Genomic DNA, 19,139 nt, shown 5'->3' with positions numbered 1-19,139 from the left:
AATAAGTGGCGGACCTTCTTACATACAGGAATTCTGAATTTGAGTGAATGTAGAGTAACCTTTTGTACTAAGCTTAAAAATCCTGTGGCCCTTATTTGCATTTATATATATGCACATATATATGTGTATATATGTATATGTCCAGCATTAGTGAATAATAGCAGGCAGTGAAGTCAAGGTTCCAAAGTAGTGCATAAGGAGTCATGGAAAGCTATAGACATAGCCAAGTCCCAGCACTCAGTAGTGGGGAGCAGAGCTTTGGGTGTCCATTACCTGTCTCCCTTGCCCCCACATGAAGGTAGTGCCACCAGCATCCATCATCCTTTGGTAGAGGAAGACCTTCCCTGGCCTTCCTATTTTTACCTAGGACTCTTTACAGACATAAACATCTGTCATCTCAGACTACTCTGTATTCATCACAGTTCCATACCTACTGCCTAGGAGGTATTAGTTATCTATTGCTGTGTAACAAATTACCCATGCAGTGGCTTAGAACAACAAACATTATTTCATAGTTTCTATGGATCAGGAATCTGGGCACAGCTTAGCTAAGTGCCTCTGGCTCAAGATCTCTCATAAGGCTGCAATCTAAGTGTTGGCTGGGTCAGTCTCATCTGAAGATTTGATGAAGGGTAGAGGGAGAAGGAGAGATCTGCTTCCAAGCTTACTCATGGTTACTGGAAGGCCTTGGTTCCTCACCAAGTCTCTCTTAGGCTGCCTGAGTATTTCCACAACATGGTAGCCGATGAGAGACCCAGAGAGTGCCTTAGATGGAAGCCAGTCTTTTTGTAACCTAATCTTAGAAGTGATATGACTTCTACCCTATTCTGTTTGTTAGAAGTGAGTCAGTAGGTTTAGCCCACACTGAAGAGGAAGGGGTTACACAAAGGCATGAATACCAGGGGGCCATTAGGGGCCATCTAGGAGGCCAACTACCAACTACCACTGTTCTCTGTTTATCTTCATGATCCAGCCTTGGTCCCTCTTCTCTATTAAGCTTTCCCTCACCTCTTCAAATTATTTCTGAATTTTTATAGCATTCAGTACCTCTGCAACTTATTGGCATACATAATTTATCACTTTATATTGGTAACTACTATTTTATTGTTCTTGAGGGCAGTGATCAAGTCTCATATATCTCAGTAGTCCTAGTTTACCATAGTGTCTTGCACATGGTAGGGCCTCAACAAATGTTTGCTCTTGATGATAATGCTTTATCTCCTTCCATGGATAGTATATGTAGTATATTTATATTATTTTATTTGATTATTAAAATAGTATGTCATGGGCTTGATAAGTATTATCCTCATTTTATAAATATGTAAAATAAGGTCGTAGAGGTTAAAGGACTTGACCAAGATCTGAGAGTTGGTGAATAGAACCAACACTAGAACCAAGATTCCCTCAACTCTTAATGTTCTTTTCATTAATTGAAATCGTCTTTGCACATATTAGAATAATTAGCCAAAGTGAAAGAATGAAACATTGAGGTGCACAGATAGTAATGGACTATATATGATTTAGTACCCTCATATCTCTTAGAAAGCTGGAGAAAATTTTAAGTATCCTGTGCCTTCCCGGCAGATTATTAACATGTTGATCACATGAGGTGCTCTACTTTGGAATAGGAGAAAAGTTATTCCAAAATGCTAGGAACCTAGAGTAGCAGAAAGGTCTGGGAATGTCCCAATGATGTGGACACCATGATGTAGGAACACTGTCTGTCATCATTACTTCTTTATAGTGTCAACACACTGGCACTCCAGAGTTCCACCAACGTCTGGGTCTATGGTGAGTCTGAAAGCCCGTTTCCTTGCCTTTCTCCTTGTCCCCACTTTGGCATCCTGAATTAGAACACCTGTTCAGCCCATATTTAATTGAAGTCAAGAGGTTATCAAATGAATTTGAACTATGTGCTAGTACCACGGCTAATGCTCTTTGGAATTTGAAAGAAGGTCACGACCTCAAGTATCTTAGAGTCTGGTCAGAGTGACTAGTTCAGTGCAGATTACAGTGCATCATAGCACGTGATTAAAAGGTGCTATAAGTTGAATAGGAGATCAGAACCTTGAGATGTTAATATGGGCTACTGTAGTCTGAAAAGATTTCAAGGGTAAAGTAGTACTTGGACTCAGGCATGCAGAAAGGAAAAGGGCGAGCGTTCTGAGAAGGAAAAAATAAAATGAATGAAAAACCACATGGCGAATAAACATAGGAGGCCTTTTCAACTGTGAAGACCAGTAGGCTTAGAGAAGAGAAATGGGAAAACAATGGAATAGACAAAGTAGGGGACAGATTGGGCAAGAGTTTAATACTAGATAGTAAGTTTTAAATTCATCATCTTAGAAAGTAGGAAACCATTGAAGCTTTTTGTGTCAAATTATGACATGATGAAAATGACATTTTATAAAGATTAACCTGGAAGTGCTGTATAGAGTGGTTGGGAAACAACATAGTCTAGAGATAGGAAATTAGTAGATAGATTTCCACAATTACATATTCATTTAATAATTTATTTATCATTGACTTATTCAACAAACATTTATTGAACAGCTGCTCTTTACCAGCACTATCCTAGATATTGGGGATATACTGATTAGTCACAGACCTTGTCTTTGTTACTCAGTTTAATCTGAGATACATAGGCCTGGACAAAGATGATGGCGGGGGAGTAAAAGGAAAGGTTAGGTATGAGACATTTGGAAAGAATCTCAATGAACATGAGATTGTATAGAAGTAGAATGAGTGAGACTCAAGGTTGGCTCCAAGATTTGGGGACTGGGTCAGTGAGAAGATAGAGGAATCATTGATCTAAAATGATAGCTAAGAGAAGTCAGTTTGAGGGAAAAAAGCACTATGTTTTGTTTTTGACTTAGGGTCTGAGGCTACTTGGAACTTTCTAGTGCACATGGGACTTGGTTTTGGGGAAGATATGCAGCTTCAAGTTTTAAGTCCCTGTAGATTAAGATGAGGGAGCTAAGATAAAGGAAATAGATAGGGCCATATGTCAATTTAGAAAAAGTCTTGGAAAGGAGGAGGCCAGAAGTCAAATAAGCAAATGTACATTATATAGCATGTTAAGCTTTACAAATCACTTTTACATACATTATCTCAAATAAGCTTTACAATAACACTGTGAAGTCAGCATTATGATTATCTACATTTTATAGATGAGGAAACTATGATTGAATAAATTGCACAAGATCACATAGCCAAAAAGTCTGCAGGAATTCTAATAAAGTCCAATTTTCTCATTCTAAATCTAGTGTTTTTTCTGTCATTCTCATGAAAGATAAAATAATGATGTTTGCAAGTTATTTTCAGTATTTTAAATTCTTAAAATAAATTATGATTAGCCTAAAATTTTAAAAGTATACTCTTAACTTGAATTAAACAATTCAATGAAATAAAATGTATGAGTCCATACTGATTAAACATCTTAGTTTTTGGCCATTCATATGTTTAATTTTTAAATTTGGAACTAAAACTATGACTCGTAAATAGGTTAGTATATATAATCTTTTAAAATAAGGAATCTATAGGGAAAATAATAAAAGAGATTCTTGGAGAAGAAAATATTGGAGGTTACCTTATCCATTGAATGTATCAACTCTTAGTTTGAAATTAAGAGAGCCCCAGAGGGCAAAGTGGGAGGCTTACATAGATGGCAGCCCAGAGATCTGTAGCAGGTGGAGGTGTGTGATCAAGGACCAAGCGTACAAGCAGCAACTAAGAAAGCCTCAGAATGGAAGGGCTGGGGAAAAATAAACAAGAGAAGAGATGTCTGTCACCAACTCTAATAAAATAATCCAATACTTAGGTTCTCCTGTCTCCAGCTTGCTCATTTTCCTCTCATCTTGACAGAGAACAGGGAGTCTGGCCTATAGGTTTGCAGGTTATGATAACTGAAAAGAGCTAACTAGGTAGCAGTTGCAGCTGGAAGAACAAAATGGAAAGTTTCTGGCAGAGATCTTTTCTTATATAGTTCTCTGTTGCCAAGAAATGTCCTTATCCCTTATTAGGGTCTGGAAGAGTGAGGGAAAATATTGTCTGGGGCATGGAGTTGGCACCTAGAAGTAGTCCTTGGATCATATATTTCCTATTCAATACAATCATATAATCAGTGGCCTTCCTATCAGGAAGATAGGAAGACTTCCAAGTTTGTATGGGCCCTACCAGCCTGGAGGAGATGGCAGGAGCATCTTTGTCCTAGCTGTGGATATGTGGGGTAAAGTGGCATGTAATTTGAAATGAAATGAGGTGGGTCGAAGTTTAAAAACTGAAGAAAAGTCCAAACTGGGTCTTCAAAGTAAACAAGCCTGAGGCAGGTCCTGGAAGTCAAAGCAAAAGTCATAGGGTGTGGCTTAGGGAGGAAGAGAAGCAATAGCAGCAGATGGGAATAGATAGAAGCAGGACAATCCAGGAGATCGAGGGTTATTGCCTATGGTTGACATTTTCTCTGCTTCCAGGTAGATAATCACACCTGGTTCTGCACTTGCCATGAAAGACTGTCATAAATAGACTTGGCTTCAGAGTCTGGCATGGCCTACTGGGAGATGATATGTAAGGCAGGTTGCAGAGCCCAGAATTCCTTAGGTTCTCATGCCTGGAAGAAGCAGGACTGGCCAATTCAGTGCATTTTTCTTCTGAGGTCCCCTGATGAAGTGCTTATAATATCCAAGTAGGAAGGTGTTTTTTAGTCTACTGACGGCATGACTCACTGAGGAGCAGGTTGCTTAGTCATAACATTGATCATTGATCAGGAGGTCAGAGGGGGGACTTAACTTCCTGAGATTTTCAAGCTGGGACCGAAGTTGGACCTGGCTTTATTCCACACAGCCATCATTTAAAGAAATCTGGGCATGTACCCATAACATATGTATATTTATTTATAAATTATATACTTTATCATATGTAGTAAATACATTATAAAATACATTAGTAGAATTTTAAAAATAGAAATTTTTAAGTAATGAGATAAAGATAAGATAAACATTTTTAAATTTAAAAAATTTTATTGACACAAAACTTTTTGTTCGTATTAATAAAGATTATTAATTATAATGTTCTGTTTGCATAATCTTGTTAATCATGATGACTTTAAACTGACTGTAGCTAATATCTCAAAACATACTCTACACTTAGGCGAAGTTTAGCATTGATGATAGATATAAGTCCATATTTAGTCTTCTGGATAATTTTTAAGTTTTGGGGTTTTCTTTGGCTGACTTTTCTTAAGTTCAGTTGGATTATCATCATTTTTACTTTCTAATGTGGCTGCAGAAAAGCTCAGGCTAAGAGTAAAAATGTCAGCTCTGCCATTTTCTTGTTCATGGATGCTTGTTATTATCTTCCAAATACAGTATGTTTTTTGCAGAAATCTTTTTAAGACATGTGCCCATTTTTTCAGGCTTAGTTAAAACTAGATAATATAATTCATAAACCCGCCACATAAATAAACTGCACTCCATTCTAATGCTCTGAAAGCAGATCTACTCAGGATGTCTCCAGAACAGCAAGAGACAGGACCGTGTGGGGGACCCAGCAACAAGCTAAATATTAAATGGTAGCACAAAGTAATTTCTTATAATTTATTTCTTTTTTAATATAAATAGAAATTCTTATACTTTGCTTACATGACCAACGGCATTGTTTTATGTATTATATCACCTGGGATGTGGGTACCCTATTTGAGAGACCACTATGGTGATGGTTCTTAAATTTTGGTATGCAATTCTCTTTCCTTGGCTCCCAGATGGTGTCCTGGAATCTGCATTTTAACAAACATTCTTGGTTTTTATAATGCAGAAGATTTGTGCTTGGAATTTCTGGGATGAACATGACTGCCTGAAATCAATATTCTTTTGGCCACCTAGAGGGCTTATCTATGTATGATCAAGAACCTGGTCCTGGAAATTCTGCTACCCTGTTGCTATAAGGGTGGGAGTAAGCCTCTTCCACTGGGATTGAACCAGGACTGGGATGTGGCAGTCAGGCTGGCAGGAACTGTCTGCTCAAACTGTGAGACTGATTCAGTGTCAGAGGCCAAAAGTCCTGCAGCAGCAACTCCTTCTGAGAGGAGAGGCATATAATAAGGACTGCAGCTCTCTGTTTGCTCCTTTGACAGTGGATCACAGTTCCTGTGAGTAACTGAAAATTAACATTGTTCCAGCGTGTGGGGGGCTGCACTCTATAGAAACTCAGGAAATCAGGAGAGTTCATTCCAAATGACTACTATCCCTGGATAGGCCTTTAAAAACGATTTAGAGCAGATGTGCAATAATTATCATCCTCATTGTCATCATTATCATAATAATCATCGTCAATATTTTCATGTAATTTGACAGTTTGTAAAGGACTTTCTTTAAACTTATGAGGTAGATATTTACTCTCACCTTTTAAAGATGAGAAAACTGAGGCTCGCACAGGTTAAGTAAACCAGTCCCAGGTCACACCCGTGGTCAATGGTGAGGCCCAGACTCAGGTCCTTATCAAACGTCTGCAATCTAGCACTCTTCTACCACTCCATAACTGCCTGAAAACCAGAAAGCCTAGTTTTCACAAAAGATGGTTTTCCTTTTAAGCAACTACTGCTCAAGGGAAAATCTAGTAGTTTTGTCTGGTAGAGACAAAAACCTGTAGGTACAGAAAGTGATAATAATAATGGATGCCAGCAAATGCAAGATTTTCCTGGCAGTCATCTGAAACAATAAGCACATTATCAAAAGTGGCATATTTTCTCCAGAGAGCTTCAAGTGCTTTTGTATTTTTTCAAAATAGATTTCACTCTTATCCCCACTTTGGCAATGATTCTTCTTCTGTGTCAAAGGGTGGTTCTTGCTTTTATCGTCGTTGGCTTTCACAGATTTTATTGCTTGTGCTATCTGTTCACACTGTTCTTAACGACCATGCTTTGCTTATTGACACTAGGAGGGTGACTGCCATCTGTACCCGCACTATCAGAACTGTGCAGAAATCTTCACTGTATGCTCACTCTGTTGTGTGGGTATTTGAGAGAAACAAAAAAAGAAACAAGAACAAAGCAAGTAATAGAAACGGTGAGAGGAAAAGAAGAGGTTTATTAAATGGTGAATGTAGATTAGAAGGTACATCGTCACTCAATTATTGAAGCACCTCAGATCCAATCTGTTCTTGGTTGTTCCAGTGCAGTGTACAAATCCCAGTTATATAGAATATGACTGCAGTCTAGTTAGAGAGAGAGAGAGATAAAGCATGGGTAACAAGATGTTAAAACTTGGTAATCTATGTGTGGGGCATTTGCGTGCTCTTTATTATTTCAATTTTTCTGTGGGTTTGAAATTTTTTAAAACAAAAAATAAATTTTTAAAAGCATTATAAACTGAAACATAACAACAAACTGGAAAAAAATTTGTAACAGATGACACAAAAATTGGCAATATTCTTAAATACAAAGTACTGTTGACAAAAAAATATAGACAAAAGAGTATCAACAAACTACTCACAGATATGGAAATGCAAATAACTGGTGAGTATGTGAAGAATGTATAATGTCACTGGTAACTGATGAAATACAAATGAAATAAAAATGTTTAGTCTTACAGGTAAACCAGAGAAATGCAAATTAAACAATATATTACCATTTCTTCTTAAAAAATAAGTAAAATAGATCATTTAAACCACCATAATACTCAGTACTGATGAGGATACAGCAAGATGGGCATACTTTTATGCTACTAGTTGAGGTACAAATTAGCACAAAGTTCTTTATTTCAATTCAATTTATTATTTTATTGATATATAATAGATATGTATTTTGGGGGTATATGTAATAATTTGATGCATTCATATACTGTGTAAATATCAAATCAGGGTAATCAGGATATCCATCACCTTAAATATTTATCTTTTCTTTATATCAGGAACATTTGGGTTATTCTCTTCTAGCTATTTTGAAATGTACAATATAGAATACTGTTAACTATAGTAGTCTTATTTCTGCTATTGAATGTATATTGTACCCACTAATCAACCCCTCTTCAACCCACTTTCTCCCCTAAACTTCCTGGCCTCAGGGAAACACCAATCTACTCACTAGCTTCATAAGATCCACTTTTTGTAGTTCCCACAGATGAGTGAGAACATGAGATATTTGTCTTTCTGTGCTTGGCTTATTTCATTTCACATAATGTCTTCCAAGCTCATCCATGTTGCTGCAAATGACAGGATTTCATTCTTTTTTATGTCTGAATAATATTCCATTGTGGGTGTATGTATATACACCACATTTTCTTTGTCCTTTCATCCACTGATGGGCACTTAGATTGATTTCATATTTTGGCTATTTTGAACAGTGCTACAATAAACATGGGAGTGCAGGTATCTCTTGGATGTATTGATTTCCTTTCTTTTGTATATATACCCAGCAGTGGAATTACTGGATCATATGGTAGTTCTGTTTTTAGTTTTGAGGAACCTCCATACTGTTCTCCATGGTGGTTGTACTAATTTACATTCCCATCAATCAGTGTATAGGATTCTCCTTTCTCTGCATCCTCACCAGCATCCAATGTTACCTTTCTGTTTGATAAAAGCCATTTTAACTCAGGTGAGATGCTATCTCGTGGTTTTGATTTGTGTTTCTCTGACGATTAGTGATGTTGAGCATTTTTTTATATATCTGTTGGCCATTTGTATGTCTTCTTTTGAGAAATATCTATTCAGGTCTTTTGCCCATTTTAAAAATCAGGTTATTTTTTTTTTTTGCTATTGAGTTATTTGAACTCTTTATATATTCTGGTTATTAATTCCCTTGTCAGATGGATAGTTTGTAGATGTTTTCTCTCATTCTGTAGGTTGTCTCTTCACTTTGATTGTTTCCTTTGCTGAGCAGAAGCTTTTTAGCTTGATATAGTCCCATTTGACTATTTTAGCTTTGGTTGCCTGTGTTTTTGAGGTCTTACACAAAAAAGTCTTTGCCCAGAACAATGTCCTGGAGCATTTCTCCAATGTTTTCTTCTAGTAGTTTCAGGTCTTTAATCCATTTTGATTTGGTTTTTGTATATGGTAAGAGATAGGGGTCTAGTTTCATTCTTCTGCATATGGCTTTCCAATTTTCCCAGAACCATTTATTGAAGAGACTGTCCTTTCTCCATTGTAGGTTCTTGTCAAAAATGAGTTGCCGGTAAGTGCATGGGTTTATTTCTGGGTTCTCTGTTCTGTTCCATTGGTCTATGTGTCTGTCTTTATGCCAGTACCATGCTGATTTGGTTACTATGGCTTTGTAGTATAATTTGAAGTCAGATAGTGTGATGTTCCTGGCTTTGTTCTTTTTACTCAGGATTACTTTGGTTTTTCAGGGACTTTTGTGTTTCCGTGTAAATTTTAGGGTTATTTTTCATATTTTTGTGAAGAATGTCATTGGTATTTTGGTAGGGATTGCATTGAATCTATAAATTGCTTTGGTTAGTATTGTCATTTTAACAATAATAATTCTTCTAATCCACAAAAGTGGGACAGATTTCCATTTTTTGTATCCTCTTCAATTCCTTTTATCAGTGTTTTATAGTTTTCCTTGTGTAGATCTTTCACTTCTTAGATTAAATTGATTTTTAGATATTTTATATTTTTCTAGCTATTGAAAATGGGATTGCTTTCTTGATTTCTTTTTCAGATTGTTCGCTGTTGGTGTATACAAACACAACTGATTTTTTTATGTTGATTTTGTATCCTACAATTCTACTAAATTCATTTATCAGTTCTAACAGGTTTTTGGTGTAGTCTTTAGGTCTTTCTACATTTAAAGTCATGTCAGCTGCAAAGAAGGCTAATTTGACTTCTTCATTTTTAATTTGGAAGCCCTTTATTTCTTTCTCTTGCCTAATTGATCTGGCTAAGAATTCCAGTATTCTGTTGAATAAAAGTGGTGAAAGTGGGCATCTTTGTCTTGTTCTAGATCTTAGAGGAAAGGCATTCAGCTTTTCTCTGTTCAGTATGATGTTGGCTGTGGGTTTGTCATACATGGCCTTTCTTATTTTGAGGTATGTTCCTTCTATTCCCAGTTTGTTAGAGCTTTTATCATAAGAGGATGTTGAATTTTATCAAATGATTTCTCAGCATCTATTGAAATAATCATATGGACTTTGTTCTTGGTTCTGTTAGTGTGATATATCACATTTATTGATTTGTGTATGTTGAACCATCCTTGCATTCCTGGGATGAATCACATTTGATCGTGGTGAATTATCTTTTTAATCTGGTTTTGAATTCAGTTTTCTAGTATTTTGTTGAGGGTTTTCACATCCATGTTCATCAGTGATACTGGCCTGTCCTTGTCTTTTTTTGTTATGCCCTTGTCTGATTTTGATGTCAGGGTAATGCTAGCCTCAAAGAATAAGTTTGGAAGTATTCCCTACTTTTCAGTTTTTCTGAAGAGTTTGAGTAGATAGAATTGGTATTAGTTCTTCTTTAAATATTTGGTAGAATTCGGCAGTGAAGCCATCGAGTCCTGGGCTTTTCTTTGATGGGAGACTTTTCATTATGACTTTGATCTCATTACTCCTTATTGGTTTGTTGAGATTTTCTGTTTCTTCATAGCTCAATCTTGGTAGATTGTATGTATCTATAAATTTATCCATTTCTTCTAGGTTTCCAATTTGTTGGCATATATTTGCTCATCATAGTCTCCAACGTGCTAGGATTATAGATGAGAGCCACGGTGCCCAGACTCCCCCAGAGTTTTTAACTCTCAAGTTAGTCCACACCAGCCTTGAGAAATTTGTCAATTAGAGTTTAAGTGTTCTTGTCAGTACTGGCTGCAGCAGCAGGTTTCTGCTCCATATAAGCTCTGACACCTTGAATTCTCCTCTCTCTCCAGTTTTCAGGGCAGCAGTTTGCCCTGTGATTTCAATTCTCTGATAAATATAAAAAGAATTGATTTTAGCTTTTTTCTTGTTGTGAGAATGGGAGCAACAACTTCCAAGCTCTTTACATGTTGGCACAAAACTACAAGTCCATAAGTTGCTTTTTAAAGATAATTTTACAAAAGAGGGCATCACAGTAGAATCAAGGAATTGAGTTATTGGTGGGTGAGTTTCACTGATCTTAGTTACATTGACCATTTTAAAGAATTAGGTCATGTTTTCAAATTAAAATTTTTAAGACATAAGATAGCACACATACACTCATTCTTACAGTTTTAGTTTGTTTTTCATTGCTCTCCCATGGAACTGTCCACTGCTTAACAAGGAAAACCTTTAACTGCCTTTGATCTTGAAATTTTTACAATCATATAAAATAGCAGAGATTTAAAGAATGTAAGTATTAATTACTTAGGGACCATCATTTTGTATATATTTATCATTGACTACCCTATAATTTGATTTTATTAAACAAAATACAACATTATGTATTTTTCTTTACCAAGAAATGTTTTATAGTACAATAATTCTGTCAATTGTTAGTGATATAAACTTAGCTAGAGAGAGAACTTTTTATTCATGCTATAGTTGTCTTTATCAGACTTGGAAATTCTTATGCTTAATAAAACAAGTACAGTTTTACAGTGGTAAAAATGCTAAAGATTGGTTTAATTTATTATAATTACCAATGGAATATTTTCTATAAAATATAATCTTAACTGGGAAGCATTGTTTTAAAATTATAATTTGAGAAGCTTTTAAGACAGCAAATTTGATTTTAAATTTCCTTTTTTTTATTTTTATTTAGGTTGCTTCCAACTTTAATTGATCAGAAATCATTTGTTTTCCCTCTGGAATCTCAGGATAAACTTTGGCAACCCCAAAGACAGCATGGTTCATTTCCACATGTCTTTCCAAGAGCAAAGGTGCGAATAGAGAAACTCATAGAGACAGCAAGTGGGGTAGTGATTGCCAGGGGCTGGCAGGAGGGGAGACCAAGAGTGACTTCTAATGGGTATAAAGTTCTTTGGAGGGATGATGAAAATGTTCTGGAGTTGTATAGTGGTGATAATTGCGCAACTCTGTGAATATACTAAACACCATTTGAATTGTACACTTTAAAAGGGCGAATTTTAAGCTGGATGTAGTGGCGTGAGCCTGCAGTCCCAGCTACTCGGGAGGCTGAGGTGAGGGGATCACTTGAGCCCGGGAGTTTGAGGCCAGGCTTGGCAACATAGCAAGACCCTGTCTCAAAAGAATTTTGAGAGTGAATTTTATGGTATATGAATTATATCTTAATAAAGCTGTTAAATTTTTTTTAAAAGTAAAGGTAAGAAATTTGCTTTGTGTTCTAAATTAGAAAACATAGTAAATATACAATTTTTTATTGTTGTTTCAGATATATTCATGGCATAGTCAATTTCTATTATAAAAAAGCTTTCTTCAGAAAGCAAAATAGATTAAAACATAATGCCTTTAAATTTTTGAATAGAGCCCTCAAAGAAAAGTTTCAGGGTGGCAAGGAATAGAGCTTAAGAGGTTTCTGACTTTGCCTTTATTTGGTGTTCTCTCTTTTTGATTGCTGTTTCTTCTCCGTTTTAGTTCAGGCTGCCATGACAGAATACCATAGGCTGGGTGGCTTAAACAATGGAATCTGTTTCTTATAGCTCTAGAGTCTGGAAGTCCAAGGTCAAGGTGAAGGCAGATCTGATATCTGGTGAGGGTACTCTTCCTGGTTTGCAAACAACCTTCTTCTTCAGTTGTTTTCTTCACAGGGCAGGAGGAGAAAGAGAGTGAGAGGAAGCAAACTCTTCCATGTCTTGTCTGTCTGTTTTTGTTTTTGTTTTTGTTTTTGTTTTGAGACAAAGTCTCCCTCTGTTACCTGGGCTAGAGTGCAGGGGTGTCATCATAGCTCACTGCAACCTCAGATTCCTGGGCTCAAGTGATCCTCCTGCCTCAGCCTCCTGAGTAGCTGGGACTACAGGCACACCCCACCACACCTGGCTAATTTTTTTGTATTTTTTGTAGAGACAGCTCTCTCTCTGTTTCTCAGGCTGTTATATGTATTTTTATAAGGGGACTAATCTCATTCATGAGGGCTCCACCCTCATGTCCTAATTACCTTCCAAAAGCCTCACCTCCTAATACCATCCCATTGGGGGTTAGGATTTCAACATATGGGTTTTTGGGAGGACACAAACATTCAGCCCATAGCCCTCCCTTACTCCCCAAAAGTAATAATAGCTCACCTCTTTTGGGTACCAGATACAGTTCTCAGTGGTTTGTAAATACTAGCTTGTTAACCTTGAGAACAATCCTAGAAGGAGGTGTTATTATCTTCATTTTATTGATGAAGAAACCAAGGTACAGAGATGTAAATAAGTTGCCCAAGAGAACACAGCTAATAATTGTTAGACCAAGATTATGAACCCAGAAATGTAGGCATCCAAAGCTGTGCTCTTATCTGTGATACTGTTTTTTTTAATAATAGCTTTATTGATATATAATTTATATACCATAAAATTCATCCTTTTAAAGTGTTCAATTCAGTGGACTTTTAGCTTATTTACAGAGTTGTGCAGATATCATGTGGTACCCTTTTTATAATTGCTTGTATTACTCTGTATTTTTCCTTCATCACACTTGCCACCATTTGTAATTAGATAGTGACTTGTGTGATTTTTTTTTTTAATGTCTCTCATCCCACTGGATTATAAGCTTAATGAAGTTAGGACCTATGCCAGTTTGTTCATTGCTATATTATGCCAGGGGACTCTCAATAAATGTTTGTTGACTGAATAAATGAAACCACCACAGTAACCTCTAAGAGTGTGCTTGTCCCCATGTAAAATTCAATCCAGGTTCCTCTGCACTCCCAAAGCAACTCTCTCCTACCTCTGTCCTTGCACTAGTTACATTGAATCTGTTTAGCCACTCTGTGTAAATGTGCCAAAGATTGTTAGAAGCACACTGAGATGAATAAAACAGATCAAGTCCCTACTCTCAGAAAGCTTATTTTCTAGTGGGGGAAGACAGACCATCAAGAAAATATCAGATAACAGTAAAGGCTCTGATAAAAATAAAACAGAAGGCTGTGATTAAAGGAAGCTTAAACTTGGCATCTTACTATTAAGTAGCTGCTTCAGTTAAATTTTTATCTGTTTGCCAAATATCTCAGGAAGGCTACAGTTGGTCCACAAGACCAGAGATTGGATGGAGGTCTCTGATGTATAAGAACAATGAAATAAAATATCTGAAGTTAGGACTATTGTAGAATGTATAATTGCTCTCATTGTTCCAGAAAAAAAAAAATAAGACTATGGCCAGAAATTTATTTTCCCCAAAGAGTTTTGAATCCTGGCTAATGATCATGAAGATAAGGAATCCTATGTGTTAAGTATAATCCTGTGTTCTTTTAAGTGCTGTGAGCATGGGTGAGTTTCCCTTAGAAAGGGGCATGGACTGTTTCCCACCCTGACTTTGCCTCCAAGGCCTGGATCCCTATCGTTATTTTATTTCTAATAATGGTGACATCTGCTTAAAAATGCATATCCTCTGACACAAAAGATAGCCCTAATTTTGCATTGTAAAGTCAATGACAAACAGTGCTGTTTTGCCAGCTGTTACACATGCCTACTACACCAACATAAAAGCTGGTATTATTAAGTAGTTGTGAAATCCAACTGGGATATTACCACCTTTAATTGCCCACTTCCAACCTTTTCAACTAGGTAAACCCCAGTTGCTTCTTTAAGCTGTCTTTCCCCAAAAGTGGATAGCTGTTTTTGGAATTCTGATTCACCCCAAAAAGCTTAAGTGACAAATAATTAAGAGTTGCTCAATTGTAATTAAGAGTCATAATTAAAATTGGTTTATTAAGCATCTTTAAATTTGAAAAAGCGCCTTCAGAAACACTTATAATTTTAAAAAAAAGTTTATGCTAATCTTTCCCTTTCTGAGGGTTTTCTCTTGAAAACAAAAGAATCAGTAATGAAATATTAGTAAGTAGAATTGGAATATAAAGTCTTATTTTCAGGATTTACAGATAATTGTGGGCAAAATCAACATAGACTCCATTTTTGCTAATTAAAATACTCATTTTTTAAATTTTTTCTTTCAAATTTATCAGTAATTTGTTATAATAAGAGAAAAATATAACATGACTATGTAAAGGCAAAGCTAATTCTTTCACCCAATTCTCTACCAAACTGCCCAATGCCATGAAGTAGCCAACGTTAACAGTTTGATTTTTATTTTTCCACATATTTCTCTTTGTTCATAATAATACATACAGTACAGCACATATGCAGATATATGAGGTTTGGGTTGGTTATGATTTTTTTGCTTTTACTGAAACAGATTACATTTTAAATTATTAAAACTAAAAGCTATCTTTTGTTCACAAATGCTATATATGAAGCTATAATCATACAATTATTTGCATAAAATATATGCTATTTTAAAATCAAAGAACTTTGGAATAAAATGTAAATGGAACATAGTATCATATTTCTGAGTTTTTTCTATTGAATATTCCTGACAACAAAAGAGGGAAAGTGTGACACTGTAGGTTCTGGGGTTGAGTCTAAAGACCCTAAAGCAAGTGGGAAATATCTTTGATATCTCATGCTTTGTCATATAAATGTATAAGAATTTTTTGTTTCATTTCATTATATATCCATTTTAGTTTCAATATAGAAGTAATGGATTTTAACCCCGAATATATAGCAAAAACTGATGCCCCAAGGATTATCTCTCATGTTTATTATATTCCTACCACACTACAACACACTCCCAATGGTACCCCAGTTTGAGAAGCAGAGGCTTGTAAAGCATCAGTTTATTCATTTGCCTAATGTTTTTCTTATTTTAATTTTTGATTGATACATAACAGATAAACATATTTTGGGGATACATGTGATATTTTGATACATTCATATAATGTGTAAAGATCAAATCAGGGTAATTGGGGTACCCATTACCTTAAATATTATCTTTTCTTTATGCTGGGAGTATTCAAATTATTCTCTTGCAGTTATTTTGAAATGTACAATAGATTATTTTTAACTATAGTCACCCTACTGATCAAACACCAAGTCTTATTTCTTCTATGTAACTGTATATTTGTACCCATTAATCAACCAGTTTATTTATTTATCAAATGTTTATTGATGTCCTTTTATGTGCTAGGGACTCTATTAGGCACCAGGGATACAGCAGTGTTCCTGTACTCATGGAGATGATGTCTGTGGAAGAAATAAGTAGGTGACAGTGATAAAACTGTTGAAAGAACTGTGATAATGGGAAAAGTGTAGTATTCTATTAGGGCATATAGGACACCCAAGTCAGACTGAGGAGGAGTGGAGTTCAAGGAAAGTTTCTTAGAGGTGAAATCTAGAGAATCAATGGAAGTTAGCCAGAATAAAGGTGAAAAGACTGAGTGAGGAGGGTGGGCAGTGAGTGCGTAGGTAGAGGAAGCCAGATTTACAAAAGATATGGGGGGTGAGAGAACATGGGGTGTGAGGAGAACTGAGAATATTCCAGCCTGACTGGAGCCTAGTCTAGGAGGAGAGGAGAGCTAGAGGCTGTGGTCCATGGGGAAATGCTCTCATGAGCTTGGTTAATGAATTTGTACTTGTATAAAGTCCAAGAATGGAGATAATGAAAGTTGTTCAGCAGGGAAGTGAGTAAGTATATTTATTTCTTTAAAAAATATCACTTTTTGGCTATAGTGTGATGAAAGTATTAGAGGGAGCAAACTAATTTGGAAACAATTGCAGTAAGATGAGCAAGAAATGATGATGGTCTAAGCAAGAGTGGTGGTGAGGAGATGGAGAGTGTAATGTACAAGGGAAAGAGACTCCAGGGATAGAATCTAAAGTATTTGCGGATAAAGGAGAGAGAGAAGTCAAAAACAAGGCTAAGATTTTGGCTCAAGCAACGGGAATGGGTGTGTGGTGGTGCTGTTTGCTAAAAGAGAGAACATAGGATGCACTGCTTCTGTTTGGGCTTTTTGTTATACAAAATCATGCAAGTTAAGGGAAATTAGGTATTCACATAAACAATCAAGATTGGGCCATTAATTACATGGGGTATTAGAGATTGGGGCTAGAAATAGGTGGCTCAAATTAGGTGATTTGAGGAGAATTTCATAAAAGGACTATTTCTAGGTCGAGATGAAGATGGAGGGAAATAAGAGACGATAGAGAATACCTGGGACTAGCAATAACAGGACACAACCAACCTTAGTTCTTAAGGGTCAAGGGGAGGGAATGGTGTAGTGGTTGCTGTAGTATGCTGTCTAGATTCCCCGTTCCATTCCCTTCCAACCCCTGACTCAGAACTGAAGAACTCACTCCCCAACTGCCTGAAATGTGAGAGCTAACATCTTCCCAGGGCTATGCCAAAGGGAGCCGCTCACAACAAGTTACCCTTCTTCCCAGGATAACCACATCCAATGACTGGTTGATATGGGGTACAAAGTCTAGCACCCTTGTCTCAATTTCGGGTAAAAATAAGGGTCATAACTGCAGAACTCCCCATAGGATCAACTGAGGAGCTTATAACTGCATCACAATTCAGCTTTTCCCCTCTCCAACCGTATGTCCCTCACTCCTCACAGACGTTGATCCTGAGAGCTCTCCCCAGCAAACCTGCTGTGTAAATCTCTGGTTCAGAGTCTGTTTCATAGGGAACTCAAACTAAAACAAATGGTTATGGTTACCTGCTATGGAGATGGAGGGAAAGCCCTCGACAGAGCTGGCCCAACATGGCCTGATCTTTAATCACAGTATTTGGTGGGGCACTCCACCTGTGGCAATCCTTTGGGGAGGGAGTCAGAAGAAGAAATGCCCTAACCTCATGCTCCTCCATCCTTCTGATCTCCTGCCCATCTTCCCAATGGCAAATGGAAGATATCCAGCACAGGGTGTATTATTTTTTTAGAACTACTCATTTCCAAAAGACATACATGAGCAAAGTGACAATATAAGCTACTGTGTCCAAACCGGGGTGCTTTTAAGAAGAAAATAGAGCGCTGTTAATAATTACTTCAAGACAACAGGGATAAACCAACTTCCCCCAGACTACCAAAACATTCATTCATTTATTAAGTTATTTAATCATTCAACAAATTGATTGCTTACTGGGCATTAGGCACTGTCCTAACCACTGGAGGACTTGTTCTTTAGAATATATTGGGGGAGACAGACAAACAGCTGATCTTACATATCATCTGAGACAGAGAGAAGCACTGTGTGCTTTGGTACCAAAGAGAAAGGTCAGGCTTATGCAGACTGGGTCAGAGATGGGAAAGGCTTCCATAGACAGTGACACCTGGGCTGAGTCTCACTGAGAGGTGTCCGCAGTGGAGGGAATGTGCAAAGACATGCACGTAAACAAGAGCATGGCCCATTTGGGGAGATCTGAGTGAGTTCCTTGTGATTAAAATGTAGAGAGTATTATTTGAGGAGAGATGAGAGATGAAACTGAAGAAGAGATGAGGGAGGGTGAGATTATAATGCAACTTGCTAAAATTATATAGCATGAAGGAGTTTGAATTTTTATAGAGAACTAAAGTATTTTAAATAAAGAATTAAAGAGTGACATGATCATAATAGTGATTTGGAAAGATCACTATGTCAGCAGTTATGGAAAAAGAGATTGAAGTTGTAGGCAGATACTGGGAGCATCGTCAACCAAGTGTTATGGTGATCCAGGTGAGAGATGACAAAGGTCTGGGTTATTGCAATGACATGGATATAAAGGGAAAAGAACCGATTCTCAATCCTATTGTGACTGGAGGTAGAACTCACATGGCTTGGTGTTTGATTGGGGGATAAAAGAGAGTGAGAGGGTTAAGGATAACTCACAATATCCAAGCTGAGGTGGTTGTGGTGCCTTCATTGAGATGGGAGACATAGGAGAGGGAGAAGACATGTTGGGGTGTTGGTTGAAGCAGAGAGATAAGATTAATTCAGTTTCAGACAATGTTGAATCCGAGGTACTTGTGTACTCTTCCGGGAGGAAATGCCCAACAGGCAGTTGGATATACCCACATGTATCATGGAGCTCAGAAGAAATATATGAGAATATGGTCTAAAGATTTGCTCTGGCCAACATTTAGGGGATGGTGCAAGCAAGAGAAAATGAGATCTCTCAAAGAGATTAGAATGTTGTAGTTGAAATTTTCATTTTTCTTAGATTCTTAGACAAATCATGAGTCAAAATCAATTAATAAGA

General features: G+C 36.8%; 1 protein-coding gene across 2 annotated transcripts in view; it reads left to right on the top strand.

Annotated features, from left to right (window-relative positions):
- Window positions 1-19,139, top strand: part of IQCH (IQ motif containing H) — a 198,145-nt gene that overhangs the window by 9,292 nt on the left and 169,714 nt on the right. The window contains exon 4 of one of the 2 annotated variants that reach the window (XM_069458489.1): window positions 11,707-11,824. The exons of the other annotated variant lie outside the window; for it this stretch is intronic. Coding sequence (XP_069314590.1) covers window positions 11,707-11,824 — 118 coding nt within the window. The remainder of the gene's footprint in view (window positions 1-11,706; window positions 11,825-19,139) is intronic. 2 annotated transcript variants of the gene reach the window in all.

The sequence above is a fragment of the Eulemur rufifrons genome, chromosome 2 (genome assembly GCF_041146395.1).
Source record: "Eulemur rufifrons isolate Redbay chromosome 2, OSU_ERuf_1, whole genome shotgun sequence".
Taxonomy (NCBI): Eukaryota; Metazoa; Chordata; class Mammalia; order Primates; family Lemuridae; genus Eulemur; species Eulemur rufifrons.
Note: the sequence above shows the minus strand (reverse complement) of the source record. Positions and strands in the feature narration are given on the sequence as shown.